We start from the raw sequence: 14,271 nt of genomic DNA, 5'->3' as shown, positions 1-14,271 counted from the left end.
TGTTATGTCTAGATCAGGTTTAAGCTGCGATTTCTCTTGGTGCAAATACATGTTTAATCAGGTATATACAGAGGTTTCTATTAGCATATACATGAAATAGTATGTCAAATATGATGATGGTACGGTGGCGATAACGGAAGGACATCGATCGACAAGTGCAGTAATCTGATGAACAAGATGAATGCATGCATTGATCGATTAACTGGAATGTACATCACGGGACATCTTGTAGAGAAAGGATATGTCTGATCTTTCGGCTGCGAGATGAACTGAGGTACAGCAATTGGTGTTCCTTAATTTCCTGATGCCTCCCATTCCGATCCCTTCCCCTCTCCTCCCATCGATCGATCTCCACACATTTTTATTCTTTTTTTTAATTAGACGGCACTATAAGTATAATTATAATATAGAGGAATTGAAGGCCATATATACATGCATAAGAGGGACAATTGATGATACTATATAGAGGCCGAGGAGCATTATATTGGTAGGTTGTTTCATTAATTATATTTGAGTAAATTTATATTTTTGACAAAGTTTCACCAATGGACAAGGGCCAAAGCAACATTTTCAGAGAGAAAATGGACGTGGGCCGAACGAGCACGTACTGTTAATTGTTTGGGCCTGGCTCATTGTGTACACATTAGCGAATGAAAATAACAAAATAACGACGATGTTTGTATCTTATACTGCCTCTGTATCTAGATTCATTGACAACAATATAAATGTGAAAAATGCTAAAATGACTTATATTGTGAAACGGAAAGAGTACTCCGTAATAATTACTTGGTTGATTAGAATGGATCAATGCACAAGTTTCAAAAAATAAAAAGAGAGAATGGATCAATACACATATCGATGCGCTGCGCGCGCGCTCTCTCTCTCTTTTCTTAAAAAAAAGAAGTTAACATATTTTACACTCATGCATGGACTAATTCTTAACCAATGCCATCTGTCTCTCAAAATTACACGCTGAAAGGGAAAAAACAAGTCGGTCTACACGTACAAATCCATTATTAATTTTGCAAAGAGGGCAAGCCAAAAGGCGTCTTTGCGCTCGAATGGCATCTCCTGCGTCAACCAAGGATCTTAATTTAGAGGCAGAGTACATGTCTTCAGCTCATGTGAGGACAAAGGGAAGGTAGGGCATCAAAAGATTGACAAGTTTATCATGGACTCTTGACAGTAGAACCTATCAATGGCTGCTACCTCCACGGAGCAATGCTTGTTTCTTTCCCCATGTACTCTGCTAGCTAGTAGGGATGATTCAAGACACTATATGAACTTCGGTTAGCTTGGGTAAATGCATGCATGGAATAGGCCATGGAGCTTGCATTGCATTATATTGCTGATCACTCCTCTAGCTGGTGAAGACGAAGAGTCTCATATGTGATATGTATGGGTATGAGAGAAGAGGAGAAGCTAGCTAGAAGCAAGCATTGTGTACAACAGGAGAAGATTGGTGAGCTACATTACTTGACTGAAGACAGTATTCATTTCATCTTTTAATGATCAACTCATCAATAGTACATACGTATTGTACAAAAGATTCTACGTACGTACATAGTGAGCAGCATGACATTCAAAGAAAATATGTCGGATTATCTGTAAACATTTTTTTAAGATAACATAGATTATTTGTAAACATGATGGGGGCATATAAACTGACATGGGAAATATGACGATGTCGATATATAACATGTTGAATAAGGCCCTATTTGTCCCACGCAAAAACTTTTCACCCTGTCACATCAAATGTTTGGATACATGTATGGAGTATTAAATATAGACGAAAAAAACTAATTACACAGATTGCTTGTAAATTGCGAGACGAAACTTTTAAGTCTAATTGCTCCATGATTTGACAATGTGGTACAACAGTAAATATTTGCTAATGACAAATTAATTAGGCTTAATAAATTCATCTCACAATTTACAGGCGAAATCTGTAATTTGTTTTGTTCAAATGTGTGTCCGTATATCCGATGTGACACGCCAAAACTTTTCACACATGTTATTTAAACACAGCCTAAGCTGGCTCGTATGTAATGTGGGACGGTGGGAGGTTTCTTCATCCTGAACTCAGAGTAAGATGAGCAACACGCGCTGTGTTTAGTTTCAAAGTTATTATTCAAATTTCCAACTTTTCCATCACATCAAAACTTTTCTACACACACAAACTTCTAACTTTTCCGTCACATTATTCTAATTTTAAACAAACTTTTAATTTTGGTGTGAATTAAACACAGCCAAGATGCAATACTAGTACAAAGGGACGAGTGCCATCCTTGGGGGAGAAGACCGATGCATGGAGCTTTGGTGGTGATATGTGCTAAACAACCGTTGTGTCCTTTCCTAATGCCCCCAATTCCCACCTTCTTATCGATCCCCGCACTTTACTTTGGTTTACACTTACATGATGATAATGTTATGGTATGAAAAGAATTGAGAGTCATATGTAAAAGGGGCAGGGGAGTAGATAGAGAAAGATGTATAATGTTGTAATGTTGGTGCTTTGGTACTACTTGGTAGGTTGATCCATTTATTTTCCAAGGTTGATCCATTTATTTTCATTTGTAGCAAGGGAAGGAAAATGGTAAAATTTGTGGGCGAGACTAAAACCCAAATAATACGAGGAATTTTACAGTATTTAAGAAAATACATTGAGATATCCAAATTTTATAATAAAATTTTGGATACTTTAAGATACTTAATAACTAGAGGTATCAAATTTTACAATAGAGAATATGAGACCTTCGAAGTATCTCTCCAAGGATAATAAAATTACTCAAATAATATGAGAGTGAGATAGAACAAGATGTTTATTTTGCGCATGTGCAACACAAGACACGGAGGTGTGCTAGTGCAGGGCTGCACCTGCAACAGTATAATTATAAGGTGCAAAATCGATCGGTGCCTAACAAAACCAAACAAAAAAAAAGAAAAAAAAGAGTACCAACCAAACTCCACCGCGTTTTGTTGGTCAATTGATCGATTGGTTCCTGCCTGCCCTGTGTCTGCACTCTGCAACAATAACATGAACACAATCATCAGCTCACATGACATCGATGGAGCATTCATATGATGCTTCTTTACTCCGTACGCTTTAAAGAAAAAACTAAATTCTAAAAATAAATCTGAACAGATAATTCGAATTGTTTCTTTTTAAGAGAGAGTACACCCACATATATCCATCGTATTAGCTAGTACAATCATTTTTATCTAATTTCTTAATGTTTGTATATAACTTTAATTTATAAATGCTTACATTTTCGGATGGAGAAAATATCTAGCAACGATTAGCATCAAAACATATGAACATATGTATGCCCATTAAGGCTGGAGATTCTCACTTTTGGCAAGGGCTGATGGAGGTTAGGGACATTTTCTATAGGTTTTGCACCAAAAAAATAGGGAATGGAAAACAAACTCTTTTTTGGGAAGATAATTGGATTGGAGGTAGACCTTTAGCCTTGCAGTACCCCACCCTGTATAACCTAACAAACACAAAGCAGATTTCTGTTCATGAAGTGCTTCTGGGGGGTTGGGATAAAATCAAATTCAGAAGGGTCCTTCATGGTGACAAACTTGCTGATTGGAATTTTATAAAACAACATTGTGAAGGGTTTCAACTGCAGGTGGACAAAAAAGACAGGCTTTGGTGGAACTTGACAAAAAAATGGCCTTTTTACAGTCAAATCTCTGTACAGAGCTCTGAAACTGCAACAGACTGCTTGTCCTTTTAAAAAAATTTGGAATATCAAAGTGCCGCTAAAAATCAGGATTTTCTTGTGGCTGTTTCTCAAAAATAAAATTCTAACCAAGGACAATCTTTATAAAAGGGGTTGGCGAAAGGGAGACAAAATTTGCCAGTTCTGTTGCAGGGAAGAGTCTATCCAGCACTTATTTTTTGATTGCCCCTTCGCAAAATTAATTTGGAATGTGGTTACCTGTGCTCTTGACCTGAAACCTATTTTGGATAAAACTCAGCTGTTTAGTTCCTGGTCTTCTGGTTTTAACAAAAACATGAAAAACTTGTTGCTGGTGGGGGTTTCTGTAACTATTTGGGCCATATGCAAGACTAGGAACAAAGCTTGTTTTGATAATATCCTTCCTAAAGACCCCATTGAGGTGATTTTTATGATCTGTCATTTGATTGAATCCTGTGCTGTTTTGCAGAATTTGGAGGCAAACGGAAGAAAGTTGGAGCTGGGAGCCAGAGTGGTAAAGCAGGTGGCAAGTGATGTTTTCAATTCAAGATACGGTTGGAGACCTTGTGTTAAAAGGCTGGAATGAAGCTGCTAATGGTGTGCTTTTGTGTGTAGACAATGTTGTCTCTCTTGCTGCTCCCTCTCTGTCTTCTCTTCCTCTGTTTCTCTAGTCTTCTGCTAGAACGATGGCAAGGCCTTCAGTTCAGTCTTCTCTCCCCAGCCCTTCTGCGCTGGCCTCTGCGAAGATGACTTGGTTTCAGCTTTGCTGGACATTTTTCCCCTCTCTTAACATCTTTTGTTTTTCTCTCTCCAGTTTCTGCTTGTAATGACTTGGTTTATGCCGTTCCAGTAATGGAAAGGGGGGCCCTCGTGCTCTAGTTTCAAAAAAAAAATATGTATGCCCATTTCATTTCTATGAATTTTACGTGGTCAACCATATTTAGACTTGGTCTCCACCGCGTTCATCGTTTTTATATCGTCCGGCGCGAATAGCCGGAACATAAGCTAATCTTATTATTACTAGCCTAAAGTACGTACGTACACGTATCGTGTCCAACAATTGAATTAATCATCACCACCTTTCGCTAGTACTGCACTTAATTTTAGTCTTGAGACTAATTCCAACACAACCCATCCCATACATAAGTATATACGAAGTACATAGACCGTTTCTCTATATTATGCTACTACTTGCTGTTGCTGCTTCAATTTTCGTGATATACAGTACGTACGTATAGCTCTGTGATTTCAATTACACAACAATTTCTAAACAAAACACAACAATTAATCAATGACTTATATATATACTACCTTCATGTTTTAATGGATAACACCATTAATTTTATAATAATGTTTGGCCATTCATTTTATTAAAAAATTTAATATAAATATGTTAAAGTATAAGTCATACCTGAAGTTATTTAATAATAAAATAAATTACAACAAGATAAATGATATTTATATAATTTTCTATAATAAGATAAATGGTTAACATTGTGTTAAAAGTTAACTGTGTTATTATGAATTAAAAATCAGAAGAAGTATTTCGTACGTTTACGTGTCATCTCGATCCTCTGAATTGTGATAGGCTGCATGCAATCAGCTGGCTGGTTAATTAAACATGGAGTATATATGCTCCTATAACTTGGCCTTGTTGAGATCAATTGATCATAAATAAAATGGCAAATTCTTGGTAGCTGCCGTGTTTGCTCTGCTCTGCTCTCTTCTTCGCCGATCCATTCAACAAAGTAATTAAGCATCCAAATAATAGTAGTACTCCATAATCCATGGCCCGGATGACGCATATGTGCACATGGCGGATCATATTCATATGTGCCATATGGACACCAGTGATTTCATTAAACTGCTCACCAATCTGAATTCATTCCAGCTCAACACTAGCTAGTTAATCTCCACATAATTAATGCATGTGATTGCGACCCTACCACGAACCAATCTTCGGATCAATTCAAAATGTTCATATCTACAAACAGACAACCTGCAGTATACTCACTTCACAGAGCATTATTCAGCATCAGAAGTGCCCTGAACTGATGTTGTTGAAGGCCAGTATAGTTCTCAACGCCGGCCGGCCTCTCTCTACCAAATTCAGGCCCGTTGTTTTCTTCTTATTGTGAATTAGAGAGTTGTGAATTCAGGCCAGTATAGTTCTTATGAATTAGAGATAATTATCTATTTGCCACTCTTATAATTAATGATTAAGGTTTTCCACTGAACCCACGTGTAATAGACACATGAGGACCCACGTGCCATAGACTGTAGGTGACAAATTCTTAATTGCCACATATTAAACGTGGCAAATAGTTAAATGCCCTTTTTTTAGGCTGTGTTTAGTTCATCGCTAAAATTGGAAGTTTGAAGAAATTGAAACGATGTGACGGAAAAATTGGAAGTTTGTGTGTAGGAAAGTTTAATGTGACGGGAAAGTTGGAAGTTTGAAGAAAAAAGTTAGAATCTAAACAGGGCCTTATATAGTAATTTTTAAAACATATTTTCAACTATGTAAGACATAAATATTATCACAAAATGAGATAAGCCATCGTCCATCTATCCATTCAGCTGAAACTGAAAGAACCGGCCGGTGATGAGGATAACACTAGCCGTTGTACATGTACTAGTACACCTTTGGAAGCAAACAACAAGAGCACTTGGTGTCTGCATGATTAATTAATTAATTAGTTGAACCGTTCCAAACTCCAAAGACAAGAACAAGTCGGTGCATCCCCACAATAACTTGGGACACATGGAAACCCCAAACCCAACACAACCGTTGGTGCTGATTTTTGTAGGCCAAGAAAGAAGAAGAAGAAGCTGTGGGGTTGACACACAGCCCGGCCATAGCTTAGCAGATGCAATGCAAGGAATGGATATGCAACTAGTCTACAATGCAAAACTTGTGGTCCATGAAGCAATATCTTGAACACCAGTATTAATTTGGCCATTTCAATAGGAGTACTAGTATGCTGCCAGCTTGGGGCCAGGGAACACCGAACACCAACATACTTACACAACTCCTCAAACCAAACGAAATTAAGGGTGTGTTTAGATGCATGGGTGTAAAGTTTTGGTGTGTCATATCGGATATACTGACACACATTTGAAGTATTAAACGTATGCTAATAACAAAATAAATTACATAATTCATATGTAAACTGCGAGATTAATTTATTAAACCTAATTAATCCGTTATTAGCAAATATTTACTGTAGCACAACATTGTCAGATCATGGCGCAATTAGGCTTAAAAGATTCGTCTCGCAATTTACACGCAAACTGTATAATTAGTTTTTTTATCAATATTTAATACTCCGTACATGTTTTCAAACGTTCGAATAGACGGGGAAAAAAATTTGCCAGTGATCTCAATCACCCCAAATTGTTTATGTCACCCTTATGTGCCGTCCAAGTTAAACACATGTCGTATTATTTGTTAACTCATACTCCCTTCAATCAACTTCTGAAGTTAATACAGATAAATGTTTTGAAACAGAAGTTGATTCTTGTTTAGACAGATGGTACGGTGTACTCTTCATATACAGCGGTGTGGCTGATATGAATGATGATGATGATGATGGCGGTGGTGGTGTTTATGAATGCGGTTTGGCAATTTTGTTTTTCAGATGGACCCAGGTGCATCCGTGCATGTGCGAAATGAGAAATGTGCATTCTGAAATCTGAACCCTCCGCTCCCGTTCACACCATCATCTCCTGACACTATCTTGAGTATTAAACTTTCAATCCATTTGTAAATAAATAAAGTGAAACTTAAAAATGACCTGCATGCAGATTGTTACGGCAAAGTGGGTTTGGTGTGTTTGATTGATCTAATAACCGTGCGTGCTCAGTCAGACACGCTCCGCTCGTTGTTAAGCTTAAACCTGTGCTTTTGATAGTGAGATTTTCATATCACCCTAATATAGTGGGACCCGGGTTTACCAAACTATTTTAAATAAAATTATCGCCATTCCAAGATATGATGTTTATTGTGATAACCATGAAAACCGTATAGTTATCACGGTTTTAATAAATAAGAAGATTTACTACACGTGTTAGCTGCGTGATTTTGCAAAACCCTGGTGGGGACTCACGGCAGATTTGGTAGTAATTGATGCCTAGAGCCTGGCATTAAAATTTTAAAAAACGCGTGAATCATTCAGATATTCAAAAAAAATAAATTTGTGCAGAATTCACCGTCACTGGCAGGTGTTTGTTGGTCACCTGGCCAGCTGCATCCTACCCTGTAATACGCGCTTCCTTCCTGGTACAGCTCTTCCCCTCCTGCATATGCACGCAGCAGCAGGCCAGCAGCCGCCAATTAAAAAGAAGCTTTAAGATTAAGAAAAAACCACAACAATAAATAAATAAACAAAGAAAGAAACAAACGAAGAATTTCTCTCATAAGGGTTCGACTCTTTATAGGAGCGATTTTTTCAGAATTTAACGGCTTTGTCCTTTCAATGGTATGCAACGTATCCGTCGACAGCGAAACGCATGTGGTGATTTCGTCAATCTTCAGATTTGCCGGCCCAGTCTTTAAAGATACTCATAGGGATAGGGTTTACATGTCTATGTTCAAAAAAAAAAAAGAAAAGGAAATCTCTCCGTTTGTTTGAAATATTTTGGCTCCCCATTCCCAAGTCTCCCCCATCCCCATGTGAGCACGCGTCTTTGTGCTGTGCTGCCTTTTTCCATTTCCTCTGCCTACAACTCCTCCTCCTACTCATTTCTTCCTCGCTGCAGCAGCCGCTTGCTTCCTGTGAGACTTCGTCGTCGTCTTCTCCGAGCTTAGCTTTCACCAAACCACTAGTACTTGTACTCACTCTTCGCTTCCCAAATCTTCCTCATCAATTGCTAACACGAGTAGTCTATCATCATTAACTCGCATCCCTTCCCCTTCCATTGCTCATTGTCTTTCCATTCATACGGTGTTGTGTTGTTGTGGCCCAAGAAGAAGAACAAGTACACCACACGCCATTACTCCCATCTCTCTTACTCCTCCTCGAGTTTGATTGATTCGAGTGGTCGCATCGCATGGTAAGAAAACCATTTCCATCCATCTGATCTGATGAATCTGTGGGCTGTTCTCTGGTTTTTGAATCGGTCAGTCTGCGTTTGCCGGCGGTGTTGGATTTAGGGTTGAGTGAACACTGAATTTATCTCTTCGGATTCCATTCGATTTTTTTTATGCTTCTTGCTTCGTGTTCTGTGGGCGACGGCGACAAGGTTTTGCTGCTCAGATTTGTTCTTCCCTTTTGCTTTCCAAAGTTTGAATCTTGGGTTTGGGTCCCGGGATTTCAGCCTATTCTCTCGCTGCCTGTCTGATTCTGATTTCTTTCCAAAGACGGGAATCTTCGAGCACAAATCTGCCATTTTTATCCTCGTACGCGATAAAGACTAGCTCTTTAATTTTCCGATCCCCACCTCGCGATGCTGATTTGGTTCCTTCGATTCGCAGATCAGAAAGTGAGGCGATCGATCCATGGCTTCCAGCGGCGGCGGCGGCCTGCGTCACAGCAACAGCAGCCGCCTCTCGCGCATGTCCTACTCCGGCGAGGACGGCCGCGCTCAGGCCCCCGGCGGCGGCGGCGACCGGCCGATGGTGACGTTCGCCCGCCGCACCCACTCGGGGCGCTACGTGAGCTACTCCCGCGACGACCTCGACAGCGAGCTCGGCAACAGCGGCGACATGTCGCCGGAGTCTGGGCAGGAGTTCCTCAACTACCACGTGACGATCCCGGCGACGCCGGACAACCAGCCGATGGACCCGGCCATCTCGGCGCGCGTGGAGGAGCAGTACGTCTCCAACTCGCTCTTCACCGGCGGCTTCAACAGCGTCACGCGGGCGCACCTCATGGACAAGGTGATCGAGTCGGAGGCCAGCCACCCGCAGATGGCCGGCGCCAAGGGCTCCTCCTGCGCCATCAACGGCTGCGACGCCAAGGTCATGAGCGACGAGCGCGGCGACGACATCCTCCCCTGCGAGTGCGACTTCAAGATCTGCGCCGACTGCTTCGCCGACGCCGTCAAGAACGGCGGCGCCTGCCCCGGCTGCAAGGACCCCTACAAGGCCACCGAGCTCGACGACGTGGTCGGTGCGAGGCCGACGCTGTCGCTGCCTCCGCCGCCCGGTGGCTTGCCGGCGTCGAGGATGGAGAGGCGGCTGTCGATAATGCGGTCGCAGAAGGCCATGACCAGGAGCCAGACCGGCGATTGGGATCACAATCGGTGGCTGTTCGAGACCAAGGGGACATACGGGTATGGCAATGCCATTTGGCCCAAGGAGAACGAGGTCGACAATGGCGGTGGCGGTGGCGGAGGCGGCGGGCTGGGTGGAGGCGACGGCCAGCCGGCAGAGTTCACGAGCAAGCCATGGAGGCCGCTCACTCGCAAGCTCAAGATTCCTGCGGGTGTCCTTAGCCCATACAGGTGAATGGCTCACATGTCCATCCATGTGCTCACATTTGACTGATTGGATCCGTTGATCTGGTAGAAAGTACTATATTGTTTTGAGATGCATTTGATTTGTTTAGTGTTGGAAATGAAACTAAAAAACAAACCTGGATTTGTAGATATATACTCCCAGCTGTTAGATCTCTGCTCAATAGATAAATATGTTAGCTGACTTGTTAGATCTGTTCTATTTCCTCTGATCTCTCCAGCTTCCAAACAAATACACAATATTATAGCTAATCTTATAATTCAGTTTATAGATGCTAACCTTAGTTTGGTTGTTCCATGCAGGCTTCTTATTCTTATTCGTATGGCTGTTCTTGGTCTATTCCTTGCATGGAGAATTAAGCACAAGAATGAGGATGCAATGTGGCTATGGGGCATGTCTGTTGTTTGCGAACTCTGGTTTGGCCTCTCTTGGCTCTTGGATCAGCTGCCAAAGTTGTGCCCTGTTAACCGAGCAACTGACCTTGCTGTCCTGAAAGATAAGTTTGAGACCCCGACGCCATCAAATCCTAACGGAAGATCTGACCTGCCGGGGCTCGATATATTTGTGTCTACTGCTGATCCAGAAAAAGAACCCCCATTGGTCACAGCAAATACTATTCTGTCCATCCTTGCTGCTGATTATCCTGTTGAGAAGCTTTCTTGCTATGTTTCTGATGATGGAGGCGCTCTCCTGACATTTGAAGCAATGGCTGAAGCCGCTAGCTTTGCAAACATGTGGGTTCCTTTCTGTCGCAAACATGACATTGAGCCTCGCAACCCAGAGAGCTACTTTAATCTGAAGAGGGACCCATACAAGAACAAGGTCCGTTCTGATTTTGTCAAGGACAGAAGAAGGGTGAAGAGGGAGTACGACGAGTTCAAGGTCAGGATCAATAGCTTGCCTGATTCAATCCGTCGCCGCTCCGATGCATATCATGCCAGGGAGGAAATCAAGGCCATGAAGCGGCAACGAGAGGCTGCTCTCGATGACGTGGTGGAGGCTGTTAAAATCCCTAAAGCTACCTGGATGGCTGATGGCACGCATTGGCCTGGTACCTGGATTCAGCCCTCTGCTGAGCATGCTCGGGGTGACCATGCTGGAATAATTCAGGTAGACATTCTTACATCACCTTTCTCCTTGCTTTTCATATATGGCTTTTCACATTCTTACATCACCTTTCTCCTTGCTTTTCATATATGGCTTGCAATCGAAATATATTAGCTAGCTGCATATAAACAGTATTGCACGTTTGCACAAATGATTACTGTTCATTTTTGTTTTTTCCCTTGAGCAGAAGCATGTGCATCCTTTTTACCGTTTTAATATCTAGCAGTATCTCTATGGGGCTTGCCTCTATCTATCTTGTAGTAGTGAACCAGGAAAATGCCACCTGTTTGATCATTGCCGTATTGTGTTCAGGTAATGCTGAAACCTCCTAGTGATGATCCCTTGTATGGAACCAGCGGTGAAGAAGGCAGACCTCTTGATTTCACTGAGGTTGACATCCGTTTGCCAATGTTGGTCTATGTGTCCCGAGAGAAGCGTCCTGGTTATGATCACAACAAGAAGGCTGGTGCGATGAATGCGTTGGTCCGCTCATCTGCTGTCATGTCAAATGGACCTTTCATCCTCAACCTTGATTGTGATCACTATGTTTACAACTCACAAGCTTTCCGTGAAGGCATGTGCTTCATGATGGATCGTGGTGGTGACCGTATTGGCTATGTCCAGTTCCCTCAACGGTTTGAGGGCATTGATCCATCAGATCGATATGCTAACCACAACACTGTCTTCTTCGATGTCAACATGCGTGCACTTGATGGTATCATGGGACCAGTCTACGTCGGCACTGGATGTCTTTTCCGTCGCATCGCTTTGTATGGATTTGACCCACCGCGCTCCAAGGAACATAGTGGTTGCTGCAGCTGTTGCTTCCCCCAGAGGCGCAAGGTTAAAACTTCCACAGTTGCATCTGAAGAGAGGCAGGCTTTGAGAATGGCAGATTTTGATGATGAGGAAATGAACATGTCACAATTTCCCAAGAAGTTCGGTAATTCAAACTTCCTCATCAACTCTATCCCAATTGCTGAATTCCAAGGGCGACCTCTTGCTGACCATCCTGGAGTCAAAAATGGACGTCCTCCTGGTGCTCTCACCGTCCCTCGCGACCTTCTCGATGCTTCCACAGTTGCTGAGGCTATCAGTGTCATCTCATGCTGGTATGAAGATAAGACTGAGTGGGGTCAGCGTGTTGGATGGATCTATGGTTCAGTCACAGAGGATGTGGTCACTGGTTACAGGATGCACAACCGTGGATGGAAATCAGTTTACTGTGTCACCAAACGTGATGCTTTCCGTGGCACTGCACCAATCAACCTTACTGACCGTCTTCATCAGGTGCTCCGGTGGGCTACTGGTTCAGTGGAAATCTTCTTCTCCCGCAACAATGCACTACTTGCAAGCCGAAAGATGAAGTTTCTTCAGAGGATTGCATACCTGAACGTTGGCATTTACCCCTTCACATCAATCTTCCTCATTGTCTACTGCTTCCTGCCAGCCCTGTCCCTCTTCTCGGGACAGTTCATTGTGCGGACGCTAAATGTGACCTTCCTGACCTATCTGCTCGTTATCACTCTGACAATGTGCATGCTTGCGGTGCTCGAGATCAAGTGGTCAGGCATCAGCTTGGAGGAATGGTGGAGGAATGAGCAGTTCTGGCTAATCGGAGGAACTAGCGCCCACCTTGCTGCTGTTCTTCAGGGTCTTCTCAAGGTGATTGCTGGTATCGAGATCTCCTTCACGCTGACATCCAAATCTGGAGGAGATGAAGCAGACGACGAGTTTGCTGATCTCTACATCGTCAAGTGGACATCACTCATGATCCCACCGATCGTCATCATGATGGTTAACCTGATCGCCATCGCTGTCGGGTTCAGCAGGACAATATACAGTGAAATCCCTCAGTGGAGCAAGCTCCTCGGCGGCGTGTTCTTCAGCTTCTGGGTGCTGGCTCACCTTTACCCCTTCGCCAAGGGGCTAATGGGAAGGAGAGGACGAACACCGACCATCGTCTTCGTCTGGTCTGGCCTCCTTGCCATCACCATCTCATTGCTGTGGGTTGCCATCAATCCGCCGTCACAGAACTCGCAGATAGGCGGCTCCTTCACATTCCCCTGAGCTTCCTCATGAACATGAACCTTTTGTATGATGAATTATAAGAGTGGTCCCAGTAGCAGTTGTCCTTGCTGTTGGACAAGTAAATTCTTTACCTATGTTTACTTAGGTTTTTCTTTTTTTTTTGGGTCGAAGATGATACTATTATGAATCATGCATGATACTAGTTCTTTTGTTCGTTTTTGTGCCAAAATGAGAAGAGGTTCTGTTTGGACCTGAACATCAATCAATTGCAAAAATTCGGAGACTAGGAAGTTCAGAGTTGCACTCCTGCACTTCTTTGGAGCTCTTCCATTCTGCATAACTGCGCTGTCTACTTGTATTGCATTTGCCTACTCTTAATCCTTCACTTTGCAGTAGTACTATCATTCTTGATGCTTTCCTTTTCATTACACTTGGTCGTTACGAGCAGGTAAGAATGGCTTAGTATTTTTCAACACGGAAATTTCTCTGACGGTGTAGTAGCAGAGAAAGTGTTGCATGACACGGTCAGAGCTTGTGCTGCCTGCAAGGCAAAGACCAATTCTTGCTGTGTTTGTTCGAGTGTTGCTTTTAGCTAGCATTGCTTTCAGTTGTGACTTCTGACGTGGATATTTTTGGAGAATCATTATTGTCTGAAGGAGTATTCGCCTCTTTTTCTGGGTGTGACTACTTGTAATTGACTGACGCCATACTGGCTGGGTCAACTATACCGTACAGCGGTGTGAGCTTTCAAAAACACGTCACAACTGAAAGAAAACGATACTGAAGAAAAGAGGAAAAATCATGTCATCTACTAGTACAAAGTACTCCCAACTACTACTACTACTGATCAGCACAACATTTTATCCATCGTTGTCGTTCTACTTTCACTTTCCAAACTGGCTTTTGCAGTTTCTACTGCCTTCTCTCAGCAAAACTTGCACAATACTACCATAGAGCAACCAC

The 14,271-nt window shown here is 42.5% G+C and overlaps 1 protein-coding gene across 2 annotated transcripts; it reads left to right on the top strand.

Annotated features, from left to right (window-relative positions):
- The first annotated feature begins 8,449 nt into the window (after positions 1-8,449).
- LOC4339895 (cellulose synthase-like protein D2) lies at positions 8,450-13,708 on the top strand. Of its 2 annotated transcripts, none has more exons than NM_001402712.1 (4): positions 8,450-8,765; positions 9,187-10,157; positions 10,473-11,280; positions 11,590-13,708. In NM_001402712.1, exons 2-4 carry the CDS (start codon positions 9,211-9,213, stop codon positions 13,345-13,347), a joined length of 3,513 nt encoding a protein of 1,170 aa, NP_001389641.1. In that variant the 5' UTR covers positions 8,450-8,765; positions 9,187-9,210; the 3' UTR covers positions 13,348-13,708. The 2 variants fall into 2 exon arrangements, with proteins under 2 accessions (NP_001389641.1, XP_015643357.1); XM_015787871.3 differs by lacking the exon at positions 8,450-8,765 and adding an exon at positions 8,895-9,111 and having other exon boundaries at positions 11,590-13,594.
- Positions 13,709-14,271: the final 563 nt, after the last annotated feature.

This window comes from Oryza sativa, chromosome 6 (genome assembly GCF_034140825.1).
Source record: "Oryza sativa Japonica Group chromosome 6, ASM3414082v1".
NCBI classification, from domain to species: Eukaryota; Viridiplantae; Streptophyta; class Magnoliopsida; order Poales; family Poaceae; genus Oryza; species Oryza sativa.
Note: the sequence above shows the minus strand (reverse complement) of the source record. Positions and strands in the feature narration are given on the sequence as shown.